The 24,275-nt window shown below is 39.4% G+C and overlaps 1 protein-coding gene across 5 annotated transcripts; it reads left to right on the forward strand.

Moving 5' to 3' along the window:
* The first annotated feature begins 3,613 nt into the window (after positions 1–3,613).
* Positions 3,614–24,212, forward strand: DDX23 (DEAD-box helicase 23). Of its 5 annotated transcripts, none has more exons than XM_012546730.3 (19): positions 3,614–4,830; positions 10,139–10,238; positions 12,377–12,447; positions 13,177–13,385; positions 14,452–14,556; positions 16,373–16,466; positions 16,578–16,643; positions 16,778–16,916; positions 17,101–17,234; positions 17,327–17,439; positions 17,669–17,812; positions 17,896–18,121; positions 18,345–18,490; positions 19,322–19,499; positions 20,616–20,858; positions 21,281–21,432; positions 21,778–21,886; positions 22,546–22,720; positions 23,221–24,212. In XM_012546730.3, exons 4-19 carry the CDS (start codon positions 13,177–13,179, stop codon positions 23,442–23,444), a joined length of 2,457 nt encoding a protein of 818 aa, XP_012402184.1. In that variant the 5' UTR covers positions 3,614–4,830; positions 10,139–10,238; positions 12,377–12,447; the 3' UTR covers positions 23,445–24,212. The 5 variants fall into 5 exon arrangements, with proteins under 5 accessions (XP_012402184.1, XP_003766366.1, XP_012402185.1 ...); XM_031937999.1 differs by lacking the exon at positions 3,614–4,830 and adding an exon at positions 7,216–7,445; XM_003766318.4 differs by lacking the exon at positions 10,139–10,238.
* Positions 24,213–24,275: the final 63 nt, after the last annotated feature.

The raw sequence follows: 24,275 nt of genomic DNA on the forward strand, positions 1-24,275 counted from the left end.
ATAGAACAATCTCAAAAGACAAATTTGTTACAACTTAACATCTTTGAGACTATTTTTCCTCAGTACGAAAACAGAAGATACCTGTAGTATCTGCCTCTAAGGGCGATCACAAGGATCAAATGAGATGTTTATAGAAGTTTTCATTTAATTTAATAGCAGCTCAGGAATTAATGTCCTAAAGTAATAACGTGGGTGTAGGAGAAAAGAGGATGTGCTCCAGAGAAATTCCAAGGAGTCCAGCTCCAGAGTATGAGAATGAACAGAGGCAAGGAACATTATCTCCAACTTCCAGAAGCCCATTCCTTCCATTTAATTTTCTGTGCCCTAAATTGTAACTTTTCCGATTGTTCTTCCTCTTTTCCTTGGCTTTAGGGGTTCATATTCCCAAATCTATAAGCTTCTTTAACATACTAATTAAATCATTTTCTCTACCTTTTTCCTCTCTTGTCCCTGTCTTTAGGGACAAGATACAGCTTTTCTGTAACCCATTTTCTATTGACATTGAAAATGTGGATACAATTTACCAAATGGAACTGGCTGAATTGTAGAATTGTGACTCTCTGAAAGACACATTCAAGTCAAGCAGCCTTCATAATTTCTATGCATCTCTCCCCTCTGAGACATCCTCGGATCTCAGGAACTATGCACGCAAAATGGCATACTCAGCTTTTTCATTACTTGTGTTCTACGGTTCGGGTTTTTTTGGGATCTCTGGGGGCAGCCTTAGTTTCAGTTCAAGAATCACCACAAGAACAGACAGGGGTTTTATTATCTCCTTCCTTGAGCTGGGTAGCTTTCTGGAGAGCCTTTCAGACTGGACTTGGTCTCAGTGGGGGAAGTGCAGGGGGCCAGGCCAGCCACCGGGAGCCTGACAGAAGGTGAAATGAGAGCTTCTAGTGCGCTTCTCCTCTGTGGCTCTCAGTCCCTGCTTATATGCTCCACACTGAGTATGAACCAGTCATTATATCTCTAGGAAACCATTATTTGTTGTAGGATTAAATCAATCCTACTGAATTTAGAGAACTATTAATCACCATGCTAAACCAGATAACCATGGTCTCATCCATTCCACGTAGTACCTTGTAAGCATCCTTGTTTCAAGTTGAGAGTTCTGGCCCATAACAATTACTAATGTAAAGGAATCCTAGAATTGAAAAGTTCAAAGGGAACTCATTGACCAAAACACATGCAAAAGATATAGACATATTTGTGGAGAACTATTATAAATATCATACAAAAAAGCAAACTAGTCAGCTTGGATATAGATATATTTGTGGAGAACTATTATAAATACCTCACAAAAAAGCAAACTAGTCAGCTTGGATATAGATATATTTGTGGAGAACTATTATATACACCACACAAAAAAGCAACCTAGTCAGCTCTGGAACAGATATATTTGTGAAGAGCAATTATATATACCACACAAAAAAGCAAATTAGTCAGCTTGGATATAGATATATTTGTGGAGAACTAGTATATATACCACACAAAAAAGCAAACAAGTCAGCTTGGATATAGATATATTTGTGGAGAACTATTATAAATACCACACAAAAAAGCAAACTAGTCAGCTTGGATATAGATATATTTGTGGAGAACTATTATATATACCACACAAAAAAGCAAACTAGTCAGCTTGGATATAGATATATTTGTGGAGAACTAGTATATATACCACACAAAAAAGCAAACAAGTCAGCTTGGATATAGATATATTTGTGGAGAACTAGTATATATACCACACAAAAAAGCAAACTAGTCAGCTTGGATATAGATATATTTGTGGAGAACTAGTATATATACCACACAAAAAAGCAAACAAGTCAGCTTGGATATAGATATATTTGTGGAGAACTATTATAAATACCACACAAAAAAGCAAACAAGTCAGCTTGGATATAGATGTATTTGTGGAGAACTAGTATATATACCACACAAAAAAGCAAACAAGTCAGCTTGGATATAGATATATTTGTGGAGAACTAGTATATATACCACACAAAAAAGCAAACTAGTCAGCTTGGATATAGATATATTTGTGGAGAACTAGTATATATACCACACAAAAAAGCAAACTAGTCAGCTTGGATATAGATATATTTGTGGAGAACTAGTATATATACCACACAAAAAAGCAAACTAGTCAGCTTGGATATAGATATATTTGTGGAGAACTAGTATATATACCACACAAAAAAGCAAACTAGTCAGCTTGGATATAGATATATTTGTGGAGAACTAGTATATATACCACACAAAAAAGCAAACTAGTCAGCTTGGATATAGATATATTTGTGGAGAACTAGTATATATACCACACAAAAAAGCAAACTAGTCAGCTTGGATATAGATATATTTGTGGAGAACTAGTATATATACCACACAAAAAAGCAAACTAGTCAGCTTGGATATAGATATATTTGTGGAGAACTAGTATATATACCACACAAAAAGCAAACTAGTCAGCTTGGATACAGATATATTTGTGGAGAACTAGTATATATACCACACAAAAAAGCAAACTAGTCAGCTTGGATATCCAAGCAAACTAGTCAGCTTGGATATAGATATATTTGTGGAGAACTAGTATATGTACCACACAAAAAGCAAACTAGTCAGCTTGGATATAGATATATTTGTGGAGAACTATTATATATACCACACAAAAAAGCAAACTAGTCAGCTTGGATATAGATATATTTGTGGAGAACTAGTATATATACCACACAAAAAAGCAAACTAGTCAGCTTGGATATAGATATATTTGTGGAGAACTAGTATATATACCACACAAAAAAGCAAACTAGTCAGCTTGGATATAGATATATTTGTGGAGAACTAGTATATATACCACACAAAAAAGCAAACTAGTCAGCTTGGATATAGATATATTTGTGGGAGAACTAGTATATATACCACACAAAAAAGCAAACTAGTCAGCTTGGATATAGATATATTTGTGGAGAACTAGTATATATACCACACAAAAAAGCAAACTAGTCAGCTTGGATATAGATATATTTGTGGAGAACTAGTATATATACCACACAAAAAAGCAAACTAGTCAGCTTGGATATAGATATATTTGTGGAGAACTAGTATATATACCACACAAAAAAGCAAACTAGTCAGCTTGGATATAGATGTATTTGTGGAGAACTAGTATATATACCACACAAAAAAGCAAACTAGTCAGCTTGGATATAGATGTATTTGTGGAGAACTAGTATATATACCACACAAAAAAGCAAACTAGTCAGCTTGGATATAGATGTATTTGTGGAGAACTAGTATATATACCACACAAAAAAGCAAACAAGTCAGCTTGGATATAGATATATTTGTGGAGAACTATTATATATACCACACAAAAAAGCAAACTAGTCAGCTTGGATATAGATGTATTTGTGGAGAACTAGTATATATACCACACAAAAAGCAAACAAGTCAGCTTGGATACAGATATATTTGTGGAGAACTAGTATATATACCACACAAAAAACAAACTAGTCAGCTTGGATATAGATATATTTGTGGAGAACTAGTATATATACCACACAAAAAAGCAAACTAGTCAGCTTGGATACAGATGTATTTGCGGAGAACTAGTATATATACCACACAAAAAACAAACTAGTCAGCTTGGATATAGATATATTTGTGGAGAACCAGTATATGTACCACACAAAAAACAAACTAGTCGGCTTGGATACAGATGTATTTGCGGAGAACTAGTATATGTACACATACATATATGTGGGTAGAGCTGTTTAGTTGTTGACGAGATGGAGCGAGATCTCTTGAGACCGTTGTGAGAATGGAGCAGAGCTTCATCGGCCTCTGAGCTGGAGCAGCCCTGAAGGCCTACCTTGACTCGGGGCCCCTAAGTCCCCTTCCTGCCATCCTCCCATGACATTAATTTCTCCCCACTTCCATCAAATGCGGGCAACTTTGTACTTATTGGCCTAGTTCACTTTCCGGGGTAGTTCCCTCCTTTAGATGTAAGCCCTCAGCCAGTGAGGATGAGGGTCGCGGCGGGACGGGTGTTCGCGTTAGGGACAAGTGTAAAGCCTGCCCAAAGGCGCCGCCCCCTGTCGGGTGTTCGCGAGACTGGAGGGAGGCCGCCCCTTGGGAGGATGTGCAGCAAACTTCGTTTTGCTCCCGGCGATCTCCCGTTTTCTATTAGTTCACGGCGACCCCTCGCGGTTCTCAGCCACGCGTGTGTGCGTGTGCTTTGTGGAGAGCGAGTTAATGACGATGGGCTTGTGCAGGTGCTCAGACACACAAGGAAGAGCCGGAAGTAATCGCCTCCCCACCCCCACCACACTCCCGGCCGTAGCCTTGGAAAAAAACTCACAGAGAATGATTCATTACTATTCTTGCACACACACAAAAGTGTCTTTGGGGTTTTGCAGATCAGGCGCCATAACAGCTTTGCGGGTCCAAGCAAATAAAACGGCCTCATGAAGGGATGGGAAACTAAGCTAAAATCTGTAACTAAATTCCCCAAGTGTGGAACCCAGAGAAATCCCGGAGAGGGAAGCTTCCTTAGCATATCCAGCACGCTACGTTGTCCTCTAGGAGGCGCTAGTCCCCGGGAGATACATCTTGCCCAGAGGCTCCGCCCCCTCAACCGATCGCCTGCGCTGTGCACGCTGGGAATTGTAGTTTCCCGTTTCGCGTGGTAAGCCCAGGCCCAAGAGGCCGGGGACTCACTTTCCCAGCTTATTGCGCGGCCCCAGGTGCTATCTGGGTGATTAGAAACCGGGAAAAATGGCGGCCCCTCAGCGACGTTAAGGCCGCGTAGAGCGGTTCGGCTCCGGTGTGGTGAGTCCTGGGCCCCGGCAGCAAGAACGGGATTGGGCCTCGGAGGGCCCCAGTCCTGGGAATCAGGACCGGGAGTGGGACTTGCGAAGGCGCCCGGGGACACAAGAAGCGCGGGGGGGTGGGGACGGGGGATCCCCCTCTAGTTCCCTGCTTGCATCCTTGAGGAGCTGCGGCTGACGGGCGGCAGGGGCCGCTTCCGCCTCGGACGCGTTCTGAGGGCTGCGGAGTGGGTGACTTGCATGGAAAGGTCCTTTCCGCCGCCCCCCAGGCCAGGGTCCCGGAGCGGCCGCTGGAGCTGGGATCACTCCCCGCCTCCCTCCCACCGCGCCGGGCCCAGGATCCAGCCCACACTAGGCTGGTGTCACTATAAGTCCTGCGTGCGGAGCCTGGGCACTGAGGGTGGGGTTGGGGGGGAGGTAACGGGAGAGGGAAAAAGTTCGGATCAAGAAAGACTTTCCGGAGACTAGTCTGATGGGGACGGTGGCCCGTAGCGCAAATAATGAACCACGGATACGTGCATTAGAAGTGCAGACTTCCCAGTTCCATCCGGGAAAACTTGAGGAAAACACGGTCCACTTTTCCAACTCCAGAAAGCTCTAAGGGAGGAAGGGGGGAGGTGGAAGGATGGAGGAGAAATTTAAAATAAAAGATGTAAGTAAAAATCTACTTAATACAACAACAATTGCATCCCCTCCCCCCACGCCCCCCCAAAAGTATAGGTGAGAAAGATGGGTATAGGGAAGAATATGGCCAAAAAAACTAAGCGCCTCCATAAGGGATGTCAAAGGGGCCAATTTGATGGGAGCAGAAGTTGAAGGAAGTGATAATTACCAGACAAAGGAGTTAGAATATTGTCTCTTGGGTTGCAGTAGAGAACCTTTGAAAGGTTTTAGCCAGAGGCATGACATAACAAGGAAAGTTAGTTTGGGAGCAAGGTAAAAAAATACATTTGAAAGAAATGAGAATAGGGTTAAGATGACTTTCTCAGGCTGTTAATTGCAAAGCCCAAATCAGGAGATACTCTATCAGGAAATAACTCTGGAGGACACCTCTAATATAACCCATATTTATTTTAAAATGAAGTCACAGGTCCAGTGCCTATCTTATTTGTAAATTATTGCTGACTATATACCTCTCGTGACATGGATCACATACATATGTATAATAAAACAGGCACAAAAGTGGAAATTTTTAAAGGATGACACACTTTATTGCTACAAAAAGCCTTTTAAGGGGCATATTTAGTGACCTAATTGTGATATTCCTCATTATCTTTAAATCTTGGTTTAACTCTGTAATTGTTTGTTGAAGGTTCTAGAAGTTCACTGTATTTTAATATTAGTTTTTAATGATTCATAGCTAGAAAAAAAAAGCTTAGTTAGATATAGAGATCCATATAGAAGAAATATATCATTGCTTATGCTTAGGCTGAATCATGCATATATTTTTCTGTTTCTTCCACCATTCATGCAAACATTTTTGTTGATATTTGGCTAGTAGATTTCCATCTTTGTAGTGATCACTTCTTGCAAGCTAGTTATCTTCAACTCCTCATTCTTTCTCACCCCTTATTTTGTACGGTTAACAAATAAATTTAAAACCCGCTGAAACTTCACTTAAAAGGTTTTTAATAAGTTAGAAAATCTTGTTTTCAGGTTTTTAAAAGTATACAAACATGAGAGATTTTGTAAGTAGCAAATTACCTTTTTGGACAATAAAATTTAAGGGTTTTTTTTTTAAACGTTTTGTTTTATTGTGACGACTTTATACAATCATTAATATCAATCAGTAAGCATGTATCAAGCACTTATTATGTACCAGGATCTGTTTTGGTCCTGGAAGTACAAATACAAAGAGTGAAGCAATCTCTACTTGCAAAGAAGTTTATGTTCTATCAGGGGAAACGATAAGAACATGTATTATAAGACTTTGCAAAAGACAATAAATACAAAGTAGGGAGAGGATACACTGGGAGCTGGAATCAGGAAAGGCTTCATGGAGAAGCTATTTGAGTTGCTCATCATCCTTCATACTCTAAAAGGACCAGTGACATCATAATGTTAGAGTCAAGTGTGTTCCACTGTGGTTGATCAGTCTATTATGCGCTTGGAAGGCTCTACCACAGGTCAGGCCTACAAATATTGTGCATTTTATGTTTCTTTCGTATTATTGTCATTTTAGTTTTGCTAATAGAGCACAATGTCTTTAATCTGAGCAGTCCTATGCCAATGTCTCCCTTGTCCCACTATTGATACTACAGTTTTTCAGAGAGACTTTTAGAGTGGGCTTATACCACATCTAATGTCCTCTATGTATTTGCCTTGCTTGAGTTCTTGCTAAAATAGTCTTTTAGATAAATGTAATTTGGCATTAGGATATAGAGAGTTGGAGTATTTGGCAGTTCAGCTCCAGAAAGGATCTCATTGTCCAGTATCTTATTTTGCCAGATAATCTTCAGAATTTTCCAAAAGAAGAGAGGGATTCTTATTACTCTCTTGAAGGAACATGAAGTGGAGAGGAGAAAATGCATTCCAGGGACAGCCAGTACAGAGACTTGGAGATGGAAGATGAAATGTCATATTTGTGAAACAGACTGGATCTCACAATGCAGGAGGGTAAAGCAGAAAATGTAGCATAGGACAATGTTATGAAGGCCTTTAAACAGAGGAATTTACATTTAATTCTAGAGAAGATAAGCTGCTGGAGTTGATTGAATAGGGGAGTGACATAGTTTAGATCTTAAGGACATATCACTTTGGCAGCAGTGTTCAGGATGGGCTGAAGTGCAGATCAGTTTGAGACAGGGAGACTAATCAGGAGACCTTCTAGGTGAGACGTGATTAAGATCCAAACTAAGATGGTAACTGAATACAGATACCAGAGTTGGGTGTAAGGTGTTGTAGAGTTAGAAAGGCAAAGATCTGGTGACTTTGTGGGTGAAGGAGTATTATCTAGGATAACTCAAAGTTATGAACCTGGGAGACTGGAAAAATTATGGTACCTTTGACAGAAATAGGAAAGTTTGGGAGAAGGATAGACTTTGGGGAAAGGATAATTTCTCTTTGGGGCCTATTGAGTTTGGATTTCTTTTTTTTTAAGTTTAAAATTTTATTTTTCTCCAAGTACATGTAAAAAAATATTCTCTCCCTCTCAAGGAATTGATATAGTTATACATGTGTGATCATGCAAAACATATTTCTATGTTAGTCATGTTATAAAAGAAAATATAGACCAAAATAAAAACCTAAGAAAAATAAAGTAAAAAAATGTATTCCATCTGTAAGGAGACTTCATCAGTTCTTTCTCTGGGGAGGGGTAACATTTTTGGTCAAAAGTCTTTCAGAGTTGTCTTAGATCATTTGACAAGAACATAGATCATAGAACATTAGATCATATTGACAAGAACAACAAGTCATTCACAGCTGATCATAGTATTACTTTTACTTTGTACACTTCTCCTGGCTCTACTCATTTCATAAAATCTCTCCAGGTTTTTCTGCATGTCTAACTCATCATTTCTTATATTACAATCATTAATCACATATTGTCCAGCTATTCCTCAATTGATGGGCATCTCCTCAATTTCCAACTCTTTGGTACCAGAAAAGAGCTGCTATAAATATTTGTACATAGTTCCAAATTGCTCTGCATACTAGTTGAATTAATTTACAACTTCATCAGCAGTACGTTAAATTGTGTCTCAATTTTCCCACATCTCCAACATTTATCATTCTCCTTTTCTGTCCTATTGGCCAATCTAATAGATGTGAGATAGTATTATCTCAATATTGTTTTAATTTGCATTTCTCCAAATAGTAGGGAATTAGAGCATTGTTTCATATGACTGTAGGCGACTTTAATTACTTTACCTGTGCCCACTGTCTATATATACTCCTAATATCCTAAGGAGAAATTTCTTATTAGCTACAAGCATCATCTTCCCATGTAGGAATGTAAACAGTTTGACCTTATAAAGTCCCTTCTCATTTCCCTTTCCCGCTTATCTTTTTATTGCTTTCTTGAGTCTTATATTTGAAAGTCAGATTATCTATTCAGCTCTTGTCTTTTCATCAGGAATGCTTCAGAGTCCTCTATTTCATTTTATGTCCCATTTTTTTCCCCCTGAAGGATTATACTCAATTTTTCTGGAAAGGTGATTCTTGGTCATAATCCTAGCCCCTTTACCTACTCAAATATCACATTCCATGTCTTCTAGTACTTTAATGTAGAATCTTTTGTGATCCTCAATATAGGTCCATGATCCTTGAATTGTTTGTTTCTGGCTGCTTGTAATATGTTCTCCTTAATCTGGAAGCTCTGGAATTTGACTATAATAAAATTCCTGTGAATTTTCATTTTGGGATCACTTTCAGAAAGTGATCAGTGAATTCTTCCAATTTCTATTTTATCCTCTGATTTTTTTTTTTTTTAATCATGGCTTTCAAGAAGTCTTATTTTAATTTAGATTATCTCTCCTGGGTCTGTTTTCTAGATCAGTTTTGTTTTTCTAATAAGATATTTCACATTGTCTTCTCTTTTTTTTATTCTTTTGGTTTTGTTTTATTATTTCTTGATGTTTTATAAAATAGAATTATTATAGACAAACATTATACAATGTTTTTATAGAATAGCTTCCATTTGCTCAGTTCTAAATTTTTAAGTAATTATTTTCTTCAGTGAAGTTTTGTGCCTCCTTTTTCATTTCACCAATTCTTTTTTTTTTTTTTTAATGAGTTCTTCAATTAATTTTTGTTTCTTTCTTTGCATTTGACCAATTCTGCTTAAGGAGTTCTCTTTAGTGAATTTTTGTATCCTTTTTCCATTTGGCCTATTCTGTTTTTAAAAAAATTTTTAAGTACTTTTTGGTGCTTCCTTTACCAATTTCTTAACTTTTTTGCTAATTTCACTCTTATTTACTTATATCACTCTTATTTCTCTTCCCAATTTTTTCTTCTCCCTCTCTTCATTTAAAAAATCCTTTTTTAGGAACAACTAGGTGGCACAGTGGATAGAGCACCAGCCCTGAAGTCAGGAAGACCTGAGTTCAAATCTGCCCTCAGACTTAACACTTCTTACCTGTGTGACCCTGGGCAAGTCACTTAATTCCAATTGCCTCAGCAAAAAAAAAAAAAAAAAATCTTTTTTTAGTTCCTCTGTGGCCTGAGACCATTTTGTATTTTTCTTGAAGTCTTTGGATATAGGAACTTTGACTTTGCTGTCTTTTTCTGGGTGTGTGTTTTGATCTTCCTTGTCACCATAGTAACTTTGTGGTCAGAATTTTTTTTCCTGTTGTTTGTTCATTTTCCAGCCTATTTCTTTTAACTCTGCTAAAGTGAAGTTCTACTTCCAAGGTGAAGAGTGTGTTGTCCCAAGCTTCAAAGATTTTGTGCAGCTGTTTTCAGGGATCTGTAAGTTTTCAATTTTTCTAAAAGCTCTATGATCTAGTGAGAGGTGTGCTTACTACTCTTCTGGCTTATGCTTTGATCTGGGGGTGACTACAAGCACTCTTTTCTATCCTGGAACCTTGAGGAGGGTCCCTGCTTTACTGAGGCCAAAAGCTCTGGTGTACTAGTGTTCCTCCTTACCCCAGGACTGCTGCCTAGGACTGCAATCTGGATCCAGGTATGGGCAAAACAAAGAGTCCTGCATCAGTACAAGCAAAAGGGCCTTTGTAATCTACCTCTGACCAGTTGTTTAACTTACTGTCTGTGGGCTGTGGTTTGGAAGTAGATGCTGCAAATTTTTGGTTAATTTGCTCCCAAAGCCTGCTCCTGGTTTGTTGGGGCCTGGTCTACACTAGTGCAGCCTGCCAAACTTTTAAGTTTTCTTGGGTTAAAATATTTTTTCACCTCATCCTTTTGTGGGTTCTGCCACTCCAGGATTTGTTTAAGTTTTTTAAAGGTCTTTGAAAGGGTTTGGGGAAGAGCTCGGGCTAGTCCTTGCTTGTCCCCCACTTCTATCTCACAAGATGGAATCATTTTTGAGATATCCAGGTTGAAATGTCCAGAAGGCATCTGTCAACATGGGGCGGAAGCTAGAGAGAGAGACTGCAATGAGACTTATATCTGAACATCTCAAGGCATATTTAAAAAACTCAGAGTGACGGTCATTGATAGTGGATGTGGGTTCATATTTCAAATTATCTTATTTATTGTTTTTTAATTTGGGTAGAATCTTGTCAGAGCTGAATTTCATTTGTTAGCTTGTATTCTGAGGAATGGTTTAGTTAGGCACTAATAGCTGAGTTAATTCAATAGTTAACTCAATAGCTGAGTTAATTCATATTGCTCTTCGGTGTTGCTACTTTCCTTTTATTCACATAAATTTCAAGCAAACATTGTATGTTATAGGGTCTTTGCAGACTAGCTTTTAAAAACACATTTTCATTTTGTAAAAGTTCGTTTCCTTAAAATTAGATAGAATATAAGCTCTGGGAGGACAGAACACTTTTGTCTTTATCTCCATAGGGTTTGCACAGCATCTGGAACTTAGGTGTTCCTTGCTTGAGAGTTGATAGTGTTGATAATGTACATTTATTTTACCAGACATATATGGAAACTGCAGTTTCAATATGCTGCAAAGGAACAAACAAGTAAAGGTATTACCCTCAACTCCCTGCCATCTGTAACTTCAGCTCTCCTCTTGGAATGCCTGTCATACTCTGACACTTGACTAACATAAAGAATATTAACTATTAGCAAAGCTTACTTTATTTTCTTAGATAAAAATAAATAGAATTTCAAATATTTTTCCAATGCACATCTTGCTTTGGAGATTGATTTAGATATCAGGTGAGAGTGAGTACTGATATTTAAGGTAGATGTAATAGAAATGAGAAAGGGGGACAGCTGAAAGATTAGAAAGTTAGAAAAGTTGGTAGCTTATTGATTACAAAAAATGAAAGTGGGAAAAGAATCAGGGAATCAGTATGACTCAGGAATGTTTATTTAGTGTCTTTATACCTCTGGAGAAAGCAATCTAAAAGCTCTGTTTGGTCAGGGACACAACACCTCCAGCTTAAACATGAACATGGCAAGGACAGAGGCAGCATCACAGCTTCCTTGACACTATTTAGCCCTGTGGAACAAAGACTACTTCAAACAGGGAGAAAATCCTATGGAGCAGTAACTTCTCAAGAATTTTCCTTGGGGCTACATAGAGTTATACTATCATAGATGTAGATTTGTGGTGGACCTCAAGGTTGCCTCTAGCTCATTTTTTTTTTTTTTTACAAATGTCCATGTATAAAATGGAATAATCCCCAGCATACTTCCTTACAGTATTATTTGGTGACATAGACCATTGAGTGATTTTTCTCTTCTTACCCATGGACATTTTTGTGACATAGTTCTATCCTGCACGTTGAATGTATGGCATGAAATGAGATTGAAAAGTTTTGTGGTCAGAACTTAGTGACATAGACTTGAGGATAAAATCACAGTTTGAGTCCTTAGAGTGGGTTTGATAGACTTTAAGTGGCATTTGGAAACACTGTGGCATAAAATAATAAAATAGTGAATAAAAGTGGCAATCTTATTCTCTTTAGGTTGGGACTTGAGCATACCCCAGGCAGACGGGGAACAGAATCACTTTTGCTCAGCCCTTCGATGAGACAAGGTAATGCAGACAGGATGGCAGTTGGACCAGGCTGTGAGATCTGTTTGGCCCTAATAGCAATATTACTTTCCAAGTCTTAGGTCCTTGAGAAAGTGGGATCTGTTTGAGTATGGGGACTAGGACCCCAGGACTCCTTGTTCCCGCATGGGACTATTTTCTTAGTCTGATCTAAGGTGAGTTGTAGCATTCAAGACCAGCGTTTTTTGGTTTTGTTTTTTTTTAATTATCAGTATTATAGATTATAATTCCAAACCTCTAAGTTTTTCTTTAGATTTTGGTAACTAGGTGGTAGAGCTGAGTTTGGAGCCAGGTAGACTAGAATTCAAATCCTGCCTTAGCCACAGCCTAGCTATGTGATCCTGTGCCCATTATCTAACCTCTCTGAGGTCTAATTTTTTCATCTCTAAAATGGAAATTAAAAAAAAAATACAATAAAATGGAAATAAAATTTAACATCTACCTCACAGGAGTGTCATAAGAATCAATAAGATTTTATATGTGTCTGTATTACATGCATATATACACACATGTGTGCATGCACACACAATATTTTTATAAACCATAACTATTATTATTTTTACTTTTTCCTCTCAAGCATTCCCTTTAGACCTTAAGACATGTTATTCAGGTCCAAATAGGGCTAGCATTGTCCTTAAATGTCCAATTTAAGGTGTTTTTGTGGTTCATTAGTACCCTGTTTCCTCACCACTACTCCTTGTCCATTAACAGATGGCAGGAGAGTTGACTGATAAGAAGGATCGTGACACATCACCTTCCAAGGAAGAGAGGAAAAGGTCACGGTCTCCTGATAGAGAGAGGGAGAGGGACAGAGATCGAAAGTCTTCCCCTTCCAAAGATCGGAAACGTCACAGGTCAAGGGACAGACGACGAGGAGGCAGCCATTCCCGTTCACGTTCCAGGTCCAAATCCACAGAAAGGTAAACGGGCTCAAATGTGGAGGAAAGAATTGAAGATTCCAACTCATGCCCAATATAGACCTTGGGATGGTTCCTATGACTCTACATTGTATTTGCCAAACAGCTCTGCCTAGGATAAGTGCAATAGGCAGTCAGCTAGGCTATATTAAAAAGGAGTGAGTGGGAGTGAGGTTGGAGATAGAGAACCTTTTTAAAAACATTTTTTATAAGTGTACTTTTAAGGCTAGAAAATTTGGTTGTTTCAGAGGTCTAAGGTAATACTATTTTGTGTTAAATTTATATATGTTAAAATGTAGATTCAGAAGCTCTTATGGAAAGTAACACCAATGGAAATTTAATTCAATAATATTAAGTATCTTCTATGTACAAGCACTACACTAAGTAATTGGAATATAAAAATGACATAGTCTCTGTCCTAAGGCAGTTTAGAATACAGAATTGTTTGATGTAGCACAGCACAAATGAGGTGATACAAAGATTTCTGTGAATTATATTTTGTTGCTGTCTACTTTGTTTGTTGGAGGTCCAGAATGGGGAAAATTGCAGATTTCGCTGGAATAAAGATTGATTACTATAATACACACTCATTTCAGTAAAATAGCCAGCGATTTTACAGCTATTAAAGCATTATTAAAGCTGTATCTGTGACAAATTTTTGTGTTGCTCTTTTTATAATTTTAAAATTGAAATAAACTATTCTTTTAAGAGGTATTATTAATAGCGATGATGAGCAGTTTCAAACTTTGTCTAAAGTGTGTATGTGCCTTGACCCAGTTCTACTTCTACACATTCCCTTACCTTTATCATAAGTCATCCTGTAGTTACTACCATCACCATTTAGCGCTTGTTTGTCATTTGGTAACTTCTTCTCTCTCAGTATAACAGATCTACACAGCTCCTTTAGATCTCATTCATGACTTCCTTTAGAGTCCTGTCTCCCAATTCAAAGAATGTTTCTTTAGGATAATGAGGAAAAATATTGCTTGAGATAAAGGGAAAGAGGAAAAAAAGAATCTTATGGTTAAAATAGAATGCCATAAATGATTCCTTAAATTTGTTCTTTTAGGGAAAGACGACATAAAGATCGAGATCGAGACAAAGATAGGGATCGAAACAAGAAGGATCGGGACAAGGATGGACATAGAAGAGACAAGGACCGTAAACGATCCAGGTATCTGAGAATGGAAAAGGAAATGTGGGTGAAGACACCTGACCCTTTGCTTTTGTGTAATGAATGGCCTTCAGTATATAGAAAAATAGATTTAAATTATTGGCACATAACCTCCCTTCTTAATTTGCAGAGGTAGGGAACAATGAGTATGGAACATTTCCTATACTTTTATATTGGTTGATGTGTTTTGTTGAACTTTTTCTTTGTAACAAGAAATGGCTTGCTGAGGAGGAATAAGTCTCAGAAATTAAGGCAATGTAAAAATATGAATTAGCAATAAAACTGTGTTAAATACCAACAAAGCATTTAACTCCATAGGTTGGTGACTTTGTTCACATATTACTTTTTATTAAAAAGGTATATGAAATTATGCCATGGTTGCTACTAAGCTCTACTTATTTAGTATTTTTCTCTTTCTGTGAATGTTTTTACTTCTGACCTTCTTTAGCTACATGCCTTGCTCAGATCTCTGGGTCAAAGGAAACATTTTATTCACTTTCTTTGAATAATTTTCAGTTGCTTTCTAAAATGGTTGGACCAATTTGCAGCTCTCCCAACAAACATTAATGTACCTATTTCTTCACAGCATCTCTGACCTTGACTTTTTCCATCATTTATTATTATTGCCAATTTGTTGAATATAAAGTGAAACCTCATTTTAGGAAGAGTTTTTTGGTTTGGTTTGGTTTGGTTTTTTACATTTCTTTTACTATTAGCAATTTGGTATAGTGTTTCATATGATTATGAATAGTTTGAAATTCTCCAAAATTTATCTGTTTTATTTTTTAAAGTCTATCTCTTGTTTGATTAAAAACATATTATGAAAGTTACCTGATTTTTTTTTCTAATTGTTTTTATAACTTGATCTTTGATAGCCACGTCTAATTCAAACTTAATATGGTATACGTGCAAGATATTGGTCTAAACCCAATTTCTACCAAACTGTTTTCTTTGAACAGTACTTATCAAATAGAGTATTCTTCCTCAAGTATTTTTATATTCCTAGGTTTAGCAAATACTGAGGTACTACCTTTTTTTTTTTTTTTTTTTTTTTGATTCTTTTTATACAACCTTCGACTTTATATGTAATTTTGAAAAAATCAAATCATAAACCTTTTAAATATGCTGTCCTGACCAGAGTTAGCATATTGCCCATTTTTGTTATTGTAATGATTTAGTGTCTCAATTTATTTACAAGTGAGTGAGAAATGAGACTATCTCAGCTTTTTCTTCAAAGTGCTGCCAAGCCCTAAGTATACAAGACAAATTAAGAATGATATGTATTTTTAAAATGCTGATATTTTGGAGGTTATTTCTGATTCTTCATAGTTTAACTTCAAGTGGAAGATTTCAGATGAAAAAGGATGGGGCTAGAGGAAAGAGGGAATATTTGTTAAATAAATGGGGAAAGGACTGCAAGGGGTATTGTGGGAGATCTAAGAAGTCATTTATGTTTTAAATCACTTACAGAGAAGAAAGTTGTTGGGGTTTTTTTCATGCCTACAGTTTGGAGAAAATAGCTTTGATATTTTAAAAAGGCAATAGAGGACTTATTTCCCCATATTGGGTTAGCCTCAGGGAAGAAATTCAAGTAGAATAGAGAACAAATTCAGTCCATGTTGAGCTGTAGATAAGGCGAGATTATTTTGCTTGCCATGATTCCTTTGAGAGTTGATTGATAGGCAGGTGGTGTTGCACTCTGATTTTCCTTTGACTTTCCTGTCATACCTCTTCTGCAACTCAGTCTGTGCTTCCATAAGTAAAGGACTTGAGGCAAGGCAGCAATGCAACCTTTTCTCTTCCCCTCCCCTTGAAGCTTATCTCCTGGCCGAGGAAAAGACTCTAAATCCCGGAAGGATAGAGATTCTAAGAAGGATGAAGATGATGACCATGGAGAGAAGAAGCCAAAGGTAAGGGAGTGAAGCTGGTCCTTTCCTCACTGCCTGCATTGCTTGAACCTGAGAGTCTTCGTGGAAAGGAGAGTTTAGTGTGCCAACAATGAGTGTTCTTTATGTGTGTAGGCCCAGCCTTTGTCTCTGGAGGAACTTCTGGCCAAGAAGAAAGCTGAAGAAGAAGCTGAGGCTAAGGTGAGAATTTAAGTAGATGGAGTAGTTGTTTCTGCCCCAAACACTATGCACAGAGCTCTGGGTTCACCCCTTTCCTTTCTCATAGCACTCAGCTGGTGGAGTGCCTTTACTGACTGGGCCCTTCCCTTTTACAGCCCAAGTTCCTCTCTAAAGCAGAAAGGGAGGCAGAAGCCCTCAAGCGGCGGCAGCAGGAGGTAGAAGAGCGGCAAAAGCTGATTGAGGAGGAGAGGAAGAAAAGGAAGCACTTCCAAGATCTGGGCAGGAAGATGTTGGGTGAGTGTGGATGGCAAGAAGCAGAGACTTCTTGGTCTTGGTATTTGGGCCAGATAAAAGAACAGATTTATCATGCAAGCATGGTTCTGCTTTACTAGGACTGCATTTTCCTTCTTTTTTCACTTGTTTATGTGCCTATTTTCCCATGTATTTCCTTACTCTTCCTTTGTGTTCCTGTGTATAGAAGACCCACAAGAGCGAGAGCGCCGAGAACGAAGGGAGAGAATGGAGAGAGAAACTAATGGTAATGAGGATGAGGAGGGGAGGCAGAAGATCCGAGAGGAGAAGGACAAGAGCAAGGAGCTCCATGCCATTAAGGTATCTATCTGAACTCACCAACCTTTCACTGAGAAAGTATAAAAGGTTGGTGGAACCCAGGCCTCACAAGCAGAGCTCTTTCTTCCTGGCAGGAACGCTATCTGGGTGGTGTGAAGAAACGGCGCCGTACAAGGCACCTCAATGATAGAAAATTTGTCTTTGAGTGGGATGCCTCTGAGGACACATCCATAGACTACAACCCATTGTAAGTGGCTTTGGAGTCAAACTCTTGGTCCTTCTACATGAAGATGCTCCTAAAAATGGTAGAGTGGGAACAGTGAAAATAATTAAGTAGCAAATTGGAGCTGACTGATTGCAAGTCTGTTCTCCTGGGAACTCTGGTCAGGAAGAGGAACCGTTTGTCACTGTTCTATCTTCCTGACTTGCTAGCTGAACTCCTACTTTTCTTGTTTTTTTTCCATTCCCACTCCCAGATACAAGGAAAGGCACCAGGTGCAACTGTTAGGCCGAGGTTTTATTGCTGGCATTGACTTAAAGCAACAGAAACGGGAACAGTCACGTTTCTATGGAGACCTGATGGAGAAACGGCGCACTTTGGAAGAAAAGGAGCAGGAAGAGTAAGTGGCCAGTGCTGAGGGTAGCAGGGTGAGATATAATGCTCCCCAAGAAGGGGATGTGAGATTCCTGATTCTTCTCCCAGGGCACGACTTCGAAAACTTCGAAAGAAAGAAGCCAAGCAGCGCTGGGATGACAGGCACTGGTCACAGAAAAAGCTGGATGAGATGACAGACAGAGATTGGCGCATCTTCCGGGAAGACTACAGTATTACTACTAAGGGCGGCAAGATCCCCAATCCCATTCGCTCCTGGAAAGATTCTTCACTGCCCCCACATATTCTGGAGGTCATTGACAAGTGTGGCTACAAGGTCAGTGGAGCTAGTGAGGTCCTACAGAGCTCTGCCTCCTCCCCATTTGCTATTTTTTCTGGCTAGCTGGGCATTCTCTTTCAAAAAGTTTTGGCCTGTTGGCAAAACAGTCTCTTTCTTACGCCCCTTGAATCTCACTCAGTGAGTATGTCCTCCATCTTAGCACCAGCCCAGGCAGAGTGATCCTTTATGGACTCATTGATGCTTCCTTGGGCCTCTACAGGAACCAACACCCATCCAGCGCCAGGCAATTCCTATTGGACTGCAGAATCGTGACATCATCGGTGTGGCTGAGACTGGTAGTGGCAAGACAGCAGCCTTTCTTATCCCTCTGCTGGTTTGGATCACCACCCTTCCCAAAATTGACAGGTAACACCTGATGGAGTGGGAGAAGCTGGGAAGAAAAGGTCAGAGGCAACAAATGAGCTCTCTGAATTCTTTTTTCTGCCTCCTCAGTGAGGCCTCTCTTTAAACATGGGTCCATTTGGGGGTTGTTCACTGCAGAAGGTCTTAAGTGAGGTCCAGAGCAGAAGAATAGGACTGCAGACAGGTTCGCAGAAGTATAAGGTTTTCTTGTTGGAAAGGGCATTCTCCTACAGATAAGGAAATTAAGGCCCAGAAAGATTAAGTAGGTTATCCAGGGTTAGATAACTAGTGAGAAGAATTGTGACAAAAACTTAGTTTTCCTAACTTCTAGTCCATTTCTCTTCATTACTACTTGGGCATGGTGAAAAGAGCTGGGACCGTACACACTGTAGAGGGATGATTTAATAATTGTTTTTTAGTTTGTGAAGGCATATCAAGTGAACTGCTAATTTCTGTTTATCTTAATGTCTGAACAAAAAGAAATAAAGTAGAGCAGGAGAGATTTAGTTTAAACCTTGACTATGCATGGTGTGAAATACTGTAATAGCTGATGAAGAAAATTTTAGTATCTTTTGTTCAAAGTGACCTCAACAGTAAGAGAAACTTTCTTCTTCCTAGGCTAAGGCCAGGCCCATCCTTCCCAGAGACAGGTGAAAAATTAGAGTTGGAGAGCCCTGCTAGTCTCCAGTATGACTCTCAGTCCCCTTATTCTCCAGCTTCCCTTAAGGATGATTGTACCTCCTTAAGACCTGCCTACTGAATGGGAAAGATGACAAATTTTTTTTTAGCGAAAGGACCGAGGTTGATGGCAACAAATGGTTTCATTTGTCACAGGATTGAAGAGTCGGATCAGGGTCCTTATGCAATTATCTTGGCTCCTACTCGTGAGTTAGCCCAGCAGATTGAAGAGGAGACTATCAAGTTTGGGAAACCCTTAGGTATCCGTACCGTGGCTGTAATTGGTGGCATCTCCCGTGAGGACCAGGGCTTCAGACTACGCATGGGCTGTGAGGTTTGTTTGTTTAGCCAGAAAATCAGTCATCTGGTTCAGGGGAATCTCCTTTGTATGATACTTTGATGCTCATTTGAGAACTCTTTCCAAGGGTTTTTAGTGGAATTAAGAGTATTAAGTTTTATTAATTAAGGTTTACCTGATTCACACTGTATATACCTCTAACCTCCCTCTAGGAATAAGTTTGCAAGTTTGAAATGTGGTTCTTCTTCCAAAGTTGGAAAGGGAAGCATGAAACATCTTTTCAGAATTAGGGTGCTGAGGTTTAGCCTTTTTATGGTTACCTGTCCATTACTCTCTTTGTAGAATTCCACTGTTGGAGTCCAACTCCTGTAGTGAGATGAAGGATGTGACAACATACTGGGGCCAGGTAGAGAAGTCCTGATTATGGACTCTTCGAAGTTTATTGATCAGAGAGATAAATATATATACCTCGAATGCTCATAGGTTTGATGCAAATTTATACTCTTTTAAAATTCCTATAGCCTAACAAAATCTACTATGATGTAAATGATTAAACTCCTTAAACCCCAGATCTTGCTTATTTAGACAGAGATGTAAATAGTTGCATCAGAGTAAAGTTTATTATACCATTATCTTAGGTATCTTTCTCCCAAATACTTTTAGTCTCCTTGTGGACATCCTTTCCTGTCCTAAATTCAGAGGTTTAGCTTTTAATCCAAAGAGTAGTGTTTGCATTTTGCTTCAGTCGCTGGATTATTAATTTATTATATTGACATGCAGTCTCTGCTATTTCAATAAGGAAGTTTTAGTGAGCCAAGTTACTGTTGGACTCAAAACCTGGAATAGAGTCTTACCTCCTGGCCCTCTACATTCCACTATCATGTGTCATTTCCCCTTTGAAAGTTCCCTTGGATCTTATCTCTGCTCACCCTCCCCACTTATTTAGTCCATTCTTTCTCAGAGGAATCTGAAGTTTTTTTGTTTGTTTGTTTTTGTTTTTCTTTTTTTGGGGGGGGGAGACACATCATTTTCTGGATAGACATAATTTGGGCCAAAATGAATCAAGGATACATGTCCCAGGATTGATGTGCCATTCCTCAAGAAGAAACTGTAAATGGGAAGGAAAAGAAGAGAATGAATGTTTTCTTGCAGATTGTTATTGCCACCCCAGGAAGACTGATTGATGTGCTTGAGAACCGTTACCTGGTATTGAGCCGCTGTACCTATGTAGTCCTGGATGAAGCCGACAGGATGATTGACATGGGCTTTGAGCCAGATGTGCAGAAGATCCTTGAACACATGCCTGTTAGCAACCAGAAACCAGATACAGATGAAGCTGAGGATCCAGAGAAGATGTTGGCAAACTTTGAGTCAGGCAAGCATAAGTACCGCCAGGTAAGGCTGGATCTCTGGACAAGGCTCAGGGTTTGGGCATGCTCCAAGAATCTGCTCCATTTTGAGCGTGCTTTTTTGTTCAAGTTGGTAGCAGAGAAAACTTAACCAGGAATGATGTGGTGGTGGTAAGGACATGATTAGGCAGTAGTTTGGGAGACTAGGACATTTTATCCAGATCTTTCAAGAGTTTTTTACAGTGTCTAGCAAGTAACACTTTATTGCTATCATTAACCCTAAAGGTCAGAGTTCCATGAAAACCCTAACGTTTGAAATGAAATGTTAACAGGACTTTAAATGATATTATGGTTTTCCTTTCATTTTAAAACTAATCTTGATGCATACCAGTATAGGTCCCCATTCTAGGTTAAACTGTCAGGAGTAAAAGGATAAGGAATTGAAATGGTAGTCTTGTGTTTCTACAGACAGTGATGTTTACAGCCACCATGCCTCCAGCAGTGGAACGTTTGGCCCGTAGTTACCTGAGACGTCCAGCTGTGGTGTACATTGGCTCTGCAGGCAAACCCCATGAGCGTGTGGAGCAAAAGGTGTTCCTGATGTCAGAGTCAGAGAAAAGGTATAAAGGGCAATGTGATGAGGGTAAGATGGGGTGGGAGGGGGGCTTTTATGATAGCTCTCATCTGAGTCAGGTTGTAGACGCCATAGTTGGGTTGGGGTTAGAATATTGATAGAAGGCATAGTGAGGAAGGGAGTAGGATGATTGATTTCAAGACTCACAGTGGTAAATTGGGGTTCTTTGCTCTGCTATTTTTCCTTTGGCAGCTATTCTAGGCAGGCTTGGAGAGCCTAGATTGGGATAAAATAGGCCATTCATTACAGACACTTTTCCTGTGGCTCTGGGTCAGTGGGTTAGAACTCATTTGCAGGATCTAGCCTTTTACTAGTCTTTCTCTTAACCCAGGAAAAAACTCCTAGCAATATTGGAGCAGGGTTTCGACCCACCTATCATCATCTTCGTCAACCAAAAGAAGGGCTGCGATGTGCTGGCCAAGTCCCTAGAGAAGATGGGGGTGAGTGTTATGGAAAGAAAGACACCTAAACTTCTGGACCCTGGTCACAAACTGGGATTCTTTTTTAACATTTTTTCTGTCTCTTTTTCAAGATCCTAAAAGCCAAGGAAATTATGATGAGAATCATCTCAGGGTCAGGGAAAAGCGAAATCAACCTAGCAGTGTCAACCACATCAGTCTGTGGTTGAGTCAGTGCTATACAATTTCTCCTGTCAAGTGCCTGGGGATGCAAAGTAGAGTGAGCTTCTTAAAAGCCCAGAGCTGGAGATGGGCTTAAGTTGCACAGTCCAGGCTCCTTCTCTCCAGTGGTGATGATTGAGTGTAATCCTTTCACTGAATGTTTTAATTTGCCAACTCAATCATATGTATTTCCTTGTATTTCCCATCCCCTTTCCTGAATGATCTCTTCATTATCCCTTCTGCTTTTCTTCCTGTATTTACTCCCTCTAAGCCAAATATTCCTCAATCTGTTCTCTCCTATATGTATTCTGGTTTTATAGTTGTTCTTTCTCATAGCACAGCCTCTGAAAATGGTGTCATATTGTCTTTAGTTCTCCTGCTTTCTCCTCCAAATTAGTGACTCTTCTCTTTATCCTTTCAGCAATTCTGTTGTTTTCTGAATGAAGTACTCTCTTCTGACCTTACTCCTCTCTCCACAGTACAATGCTTGCACGTTGCATGGTGGCAAGGGGCAAGAGCAGCGTGAGTTTGCACTCTCCAATCTCAAAGCTGGTGCAAAGGACATATTGGTGGCCACAGATGTAGCTGGTCGTGGTATTGATATTCAGGATGTATCTATGGTCGTCAACTATGATATGGCCAAAAATATTGAAGGTAAGGAAATAAAGTTGTTTCAGTCCTGAGTGTTCCATGACAGCCTTCTAAGCCCTTTGACCATCTTTTATGTCTAGTACTCAGTATCAAAAGCTATCATCTATAGGAGATCCTTATCTCCAGCTTTTCCTGCTAAGACCAGGGTTTGCTCCTCACCCTAAGACCACTTTGAGCCCTTTCTCCTACTTTGTCTTGCTTTCATGTCCCAATGATCTGTGTCCCTGTCCATAGGGGCGGGGTGGGGGAATGGGGAAGAGAATTAGTGTGCTTAGGGTGTAGAGGAAAGAATGGGACAAAGGTAGTGGGGTGTTAGAAGAGAAAATCTTAAATTCTAAATTGTGGGGCAGTTACTGGAAAACGAGGTGCCCAGGGGAAAAGAGAAGACAAGCTCCAGATGTGAGAAGAACATGTAACTAGGATGGTAGTCTTCAGATAGCACTTAGATAATAGATTCTGGTGAAGCAGACTTGAACCTAATTATAACCTCTCTAATTCTCCAGATTATATCCATCGTATTGGACGTACTGGGAGAGCAGGCAAGAGTGGTGTAGCCATCACTTTTCTCACCAAGGAGGACTCTGCTGTTTTCTATGAGCTAAAGCAGGCCATATTAGAAAGTCCTGTGTCATCCTGTCCTCCTGAGTTGGCCAACCACCCTGATGCTCAGCACAAACCAGGCACCATCCTCACCAAGAAACGCCGTGAGGAAACCATCTTTGCCTAACCCCACAGCCTTTTCCCTGGATGTCAGAGATGTTGTGGCTTCCTGTTGCTGGCTTCTTTGGGCCTTCACATCTTTTTTTTTCAGCTTCCACTGGGTGATAGAGGCTGATGAAGCATTTAAGACCATCCTGCCTAATCCCTCGGGCAGGCCCCAAAGCCTGTGATTAGGGCCATAAGGGAGGTAACAGAAGAAGGAGTGATGTAAACCACCAAAAACTCTGGCCACACCATAGCCATCAGTGGGCTCTCCTAGGATAGTAGAGACTTCCCTCTAGCTCTCACTTGGGCTTTGGGTTGGCATTTTCCTCTAGACTATCAGGCCCACAAATGCCTGGATGGACTCTTTTTTGGCACAGTCTTCTGATTGCACTAGCCACAGCAGCATTGCCTGGAATGATCTGAGGGTACTGATACCATGAAGGTTCTTTGACATTGGCAGCTTTTCTTCGTGGTCACTTTGATCACTTTTTCCTATTTGGTTTATAAAGCAAGTCAAAAGCTTTCAACCTATATATAACTGCTGTGCCAGGGAGACAATACTCCCCCCGAGTATCTTTTTTTTTTTTTTTTTTTAAACAAATGTTGTGAGGTCACAGTAGGACTGACTGGCTGTCTCTCAGTTATTAGCTGTGAACAATTCTGTTTTCTATACTTTGAGATGAAAATTTGTATGTTCTGGGAATAAATATATAAATATGTATGTGTTTAGTCAGTCCCAGGTCATAACTCATAGAAATAAAAGAAAAATCTAAGTTTCTAGATAAATGTGGTTATAGTGTGGTAGAGCAGAGCTTATTTACTAAATTCATTTGGGATAGAAACTTTGGGCCAG

Source organism: Sarcophilus harrisii, chromosome 5, assembly GCF_902635505.1.
Source record: "Sarcophilus harrisii chromosome 5, mSarHar1.11, whole genome shotgun sequence".
NCBI classification, from domain to species: Eukaryota; Metazoa; Chordata; class Mammalia; order Dasyuromorphia; family Dasyuridae; genus Sarcophilus; species Sarcophilus harrisii.

Excerpts from the sequence above, each read along its gene's own strand:
- DDX23 (XM_012546730.3), top strand. The coding sequence starts at position 13,177 with ATGGCAGGAGAGTTGACTGATAAGAAGGATCGTGACACATCACCTTCC. Across the intron at positions 16,644-16,777 it reads AAGAAGAAGCTGAGGCTAAG|CCCAAGTTCCTCTCTAAAGC; the intron begins GTGAGAATTTAA and ends TCCCTTTTACAG. Across the intron at positions 16,917-17,100 it reads TCTGGGCAGGAAGATGTTGG|AAGACCCACAAGAGCGAGAG; the intron begins GTGAGTGTGGAT and ends TCCTGTGTATAG.